This window comes from Tetrao urogallus (genome assembly GCF_951394365.1).
Source record: "Tetrao urogallus genome assembly, chromosome: 25".
NCBI lineage: Eukaryota > Metazoa > Chordata > Aves > Galliformes > Phasianidae > Tetrao > Tetrao urogallus.
The window spans coordinates 4014183-4019326 of NC_136838.1; the positions used below are offsets into that span (position 1 = coordinate 4014183).

A 5144-nucleotide genomic window follows, 5' to 3' on the forward strand; every position below is an offset into this window, starting at 1 on the left:
GCCAGGCCTGGCACGCTGTCCCTGAGCACGGGGTGGGGACCCCGTTAACGGCACGCCGACATCCCAGCAGAGCCGAGCACCGCCCGCGGCAGCAGCTCTTATTGCTGATGCAAATTGGAGCATCCCGCAGGAGGAGGGAGCGGTGTAAAATCAGTCCTCAAAGGAGCTTTTGTGTCTCCGGGGCTGAGGTGCTCAGAACATCCATCTTTCCCCTTTCCCTTTTTTTTTTTTTTTTTTTTTTTTTTTGGAACTGAAACCTGACACTGGGCCGGGGGTGGGGGGTGGGGGGGTTCCCGGGGCCCCGAATTCGTTCCAGGCACCGACATCCCCCGGTGCATCCCCTGCGAGGGGTGGGGGTTCGGGGGTTGGGGGGGTCGGGACACGGGCGGTGCTGGGGGCGGGGGGCTCTGCTCGTGGTGAGGGCGCCCGGCAGTCAGCAGAGGGGGGCTCGGAGGCGCCGTAACCCGTGAGCTCGGCCCTATCGGTGGAGGGCTGCGAGGGTCCGGGGGTGTCTGGGGAGGTTGCTGCTGCCCTCCGCCCCGGGCCGGGTACCCCAACCCACGGGAGACGCTCGGGGCACGGGCGGAAGCGACATCTAGCGGGAACGCGTCCCGTCGCCCGGAAGATCGATATCCATGGCAACCCCAGGGCATCGTCCCAGCCCGGCCCGGGGGCACCGGCAGCGCCAGGGACCCCTCCCGTTGGGGTGAACTGGTGCCTATAGCGAGGTCAGAGAGGTCAGCGTGAAGTGCTCTCGAGCACCGTGCTGGGCCCGGGTCACCCCGGAGTGCCAGGAGCAACGCACGATGCTGTTTGCAATGCACGAAGCTGTTTGCAACGCGCGCAGCGATGCACGGTACGGTTTGCAGCACACAGAGCGATGCACGCTGCACAAACCCTTCCCCTGCCGTCAGACAGAGCTGCCCTGACATTGCCCACTTTGTCCCCTCCGGTGTCACAGGGCAGCAAGGGGGTCAAATGCATCAAATGCATCAAACGGGAAACTCGAGCAGAAGGAGCCGCAGCTTTCAGAGCTGTGCGCACCTCTGCACTCCGAGCACAGCAACCGCGCATTGCAAAGCCTCCCTTCGTGCACACGTACAGCACACAGGGCGCACGCACGATGCACACACACGCACACGCTCCGCAGGGCTGCACGCACGGAACGCAAACACGGCACGGAACCACAGCTCCCAGCAGGCAGCGCCCGCGGAACAGACCGCCAGCAGAGAGCCCGCCCCCCCCCGCGACGCTGACTTTCCATTGGTCAAAGAGCTGCCAATCGTCACGAGAACGGCGTCGGATTGGCCAGCTGGGAGAAGGGGTGGAGGGTGGGCTTCCTGTGGCCGCCTTTGCGCTGACCCCAGCATGGTGAGAGCGGGGCGGGGGGTGCAAGGCCTGGGGGGGGGGGGTTGCATGGCTGTCCGGGGGAGGTGCATGAAGGGGAGGGAATGCTCAAAGGTGTGTGAACGGGCTGTCCCGAGGGGGTTACGTTTAGGGGGTTGCATGCTCAGGGTGCTCCGGTGTGGGTGAGTGCCTAGGGGTGTTGCTGGGTTCATGCTCCGGGGTGCATAGCCGAGCCTGTGCCGGGGGGTTGCACGGCCGGAGGTGTTGCATGGTGGGTGCATGCTCAGGGTGCGTGCACAGGGGAGTGCACAGGCAGGGATTGCACATCCAAGTTGGGTCGAGGGGAGTCCGTGCTCGAGGGGTGCACAGCCAAAGGTGGGCTGCTCTGGGGGGCTGCATCTGGGGGATCGCATGCCCAGTGTGCTCTAAAGTGACTGGTGCATGCCCAGGGCTGTACGCATGCCTGGGTTGTCCCACAGCCCCTTTGCTGCTGGGGGCTCCCCCGGCACAGAGGGGCTCCAGGCAGGGTTGTGGCAATGCAAACCCTGTACCATCCCCGTGCAGGCGGTGATGGGGGTGCAGGTGGTGGTGAGCCTGCTGGCAGCGAGCATCATGCAGAAGTTGGCCCCGCACTGCTCTTTCGCTCGCTGGCTGCTCTGCAATGGCAGGTATGCCCCCCCCCAGCCCTTCATCCACAGGGTTTGGGGTAAACCCGGCCCCGCTGACTCCTGCTGCTGTGCAGCCTGCACCGCTACAAGCACCCATCAGAAGAGGAGCTCCGTGCCTTGGCAGGGAAGCAGCGCCCCAAGACCAAGCGGGACAGGTCAGCACTGCAGACACCCAGTGGGGGTGGTGGGAGTGATCCCCAGTGCTGGGTTCCCCTTGAGCTGCCTGAGGGTACCAGGGGTCCCTGCTGTCAACGGGCTGAAGTTCAAGAAGGCTGAGTGCCAGTTCTGCACTTGGGTCACAACAACCCCGTGCATCCCTACAAGGCAGAGTGATGGGAGGAGCGATGCGGATGGGTCAGATGGGACTTGGCGGTTGTAGAGACCTTTTCCAACCTTCCTGATTTTATGATGAGGAGCTCCCAGACAGGGATGCACAATGCTGGGGGATGCGAGGCGCACTCCAGCTCTGTGCCCAGTTCCCCGAGCCCATCCCTTGCAGGAGGATGAATGGTGTGACAGATGACAAGCCGCTCTCAGTGCCCCGTGACATCGACCTGCACCTGGACACCTCCCCCATCACCGCTGTGGATGCTCTCGGTACCTCCCAGCGCCCTTCTGCCCCTGCACCCAGCTCCATTTGGTGACCCACAGTGGTGACATCTCCTCATGGCCCGCAGTGCTGCGCTATTTCCTGGAGTACCAATGGTTCGTGGACTTTGCCGTCTACGCCAGTGCTGTGTACGTCTTCACCGAGGGCTACAGCTGCGTGGTGGAGCCACAGAAGGAGATGAACCTCGGGGTGCTCTGGTGCCTGCTCACTGTCTTCTTCTCCATGTATCCTTGTGCCTGCTGCTGCTTTTTTTGCTCCTTTTCCTTTATTATTATTATTTTTTTTTTTGCAATGAAACGCCATTTGGGGTAGAAGATGAAAACTGATGGACTTACAAAGCTTTGCTGCTGAGCTGTGCCCAGCAAGAGCCTTCCCTTTGGGCCTAACGGCATGGATGGTGTGGGGGTTCCACTGGTGTGGGGGTTGTCCCTGCAGCCCCCCATTTCCTTGACAGCCCCCCCCTGCCTTCAGAAAGGTCTTCTTCATGGTGATGCGCCATTACTTCCGCTCAGAGGAAGGTGGCGAGCGCTCCGTCTGCCTCACCTTCGCCTTCTTCTTCGTCCTCCTGGCCATGGTGGTCCTGGTGGTCCGCGAGGACTATCTGGAGTTTGGCCTGGAGCCCGGTGGGTGCGGGGAGCCGGGGTGAGGTGGGCAGCCCTGGGCATCCACTGATGGCTGTGTGCTGCCCACAGGGCTGGACAGTGTCAGCAGCAACCTGGAGAGCATCCTGAAGCCACGGGGGTGGGATTGGACGTGAGTTGATTTCAGGATGGGAAATGGCAGTTTGTTTTTGGAGATTGCTTTGAAAACGGTGCTTTGTCCCTCTGTGACCCAAAGGACAGAGGGTCCCCCCACAGCTCTGTGGGATTGGGGTCAAGCCGTTGCCTTGCCTTCCCTTGTTTTTCTGCAGGCTGCCCCTCGCCAAGCTGGCCTTCAAGCTGGGGCTGGTGGCCCTCTGCTCCTTCCTCGGTGCCTGCCTGACCTTCCCGGGGTTGCGCCTGGCCCAGACGCATCTCGACGCCCTCCGGATGGCAGCCGACAGACCTCTGGCCCAGTTGGGTGACACTGCGGTGTGGGGAGGGGCATAGGAGCTGGGACACCCCCGGTTCTGCTGTGGTGGCAGAGAGTGAGGGGGGCCGGGAGAGGGAGGAGACAGGGACGCGGCTGTGCCTTGATGTCTGCGCCGCAGGGTTCTGCTCCATGTGAGTTTCCTGGCTCCGGTACTGGTGGTGGTGATGTGGATCAGGCCCATCTCACGGGACTTCCTGCTGCACGCGCCCATGGGCAAACAGACGGTGCAGATGTGAGTGGAGCACGGGGGGCAACGGCCTTCCTCTGAGGGGAAACTGAGGCACGGGCGCACCTCGTCCCCATCCCTTCCCTGGGAGATTCCAGAGCGTGGGACCCCCCCAGCAACCCCGTCCTCTCCCCCCCACGCAGCCTGTCGGACTCAGCCTACAACACGGCGCGGCTCTGGGCCGTGGTGGGGCTGTGTGGGCTGCGCCTGGCGGCCACCCGTCCCCACCTGCAGGCTTACCTGTGCCTGGCCGAGCGCTGGGTGCAGCAGATGCGGAAGGAAGCGGGACGCATCGCCGCCGTGGAAATCCAGCGCAAGGTGCGTGCGGGGGGCCGGGCTGAGGGTTGGCTGTCAGCCACACCGCTGATGGCCGTCTGTGCGCAGATCACGAGGATTTACTGCTACGTGCCCGTGGTCAGCCTGCAGTACCTGGGGCCCATCATCCTCACCCTGCACTGCGCGTTGCTGCTCAAGACGTTGGGTGAGTCACTGCTGGGCTCAGCTGCAGGGTTCAGGGCTGGGGACATGGGGACTGACCCCCCCTTCCACCCCCTCCCGGCTACCGGCCCCTCTGCCCCACAGGGCACCACTCGTGGGGGCTGTACCCGGAGTCCCCTTCTGTCCCCATGGCGGTGGCTGTGACAGCTTCGCATCCTGGTGGTGAGGATGGAGAGGACGTGCGTGCGGCAGTGGAGCAGATCACGGGCGTGCTGGGCGGCATCCTCACCCCGCTCTTCTTCCGTGGACTCTTTGCCTTCCTCACCTGGTGGGTGGCCGCGTGCCAGGTCGTCACCAGCCTCTTCGGCCTCTACTTCCACCAGCACCTGGCCGTGTCCTGACTGGGGCAGCTGGGAGCCGTGCTCGTGTCCCATGCCTGTGGGGTGTTTGTCTTCGTCACCTCACTCCCACCTCGGTTGGTTTCCCTGCTTCCATGTGCCTTTGGGACATGGGGACGCTCCTGCAGCCGGCTCTTGGCAGGATGGGTTTTATGCATCGGGGTGCAGCAGTGCATTGCCTCTCCCCTTCTGCCACCCATCACCGCTGTGCCTGTCCCCATTGCTCCGGCCCCATGCAGTGACATTAGAGCCAGGTTCCCACAGTGGGGTTTGCTGCTGCCGGCTCCAAACCGTTGCCCAAAGCTCTGCTGCCACCAGGGATCCCAGCAGGGACTGTCACAGTGCGGTGGGTTTGGGGCAGCAGCCTCATTTCCTGGAACAGACTT

At 63.3% G+C, this 5144-nt stretch overlaps 1 protein-coding gene across 1 annotated transcript; it reads left to right on the forward strand.

Annotated features, from left to right (window-relative positions):
• Positions 1-880: 880 nt before the first annotated feature.
• Positions 881-4761, forward strand: TMEM161A (transmembrane protein 161A; the record flags this gene model as incomplete). The annotated part of the gene is given in 14 exon segments (XM_079546810.1): positions 881-1140; positions 1142-1238; positions 1240-1371; positions 1912-2015; positions 2090-2170; positions 2515-2612; positions 2693-2849; positions 3097-3248; positions 3318-3378; positions 3536-3679; positions 3815-3928; positions 4066-4240; positions 4307-4403; positions 4505-4761. Coding segments are annotated over 14 exon segments (1929 nt in total).
• Between the last annotated feature and the right edge of the window lie 383 nt (positions 4762-5144).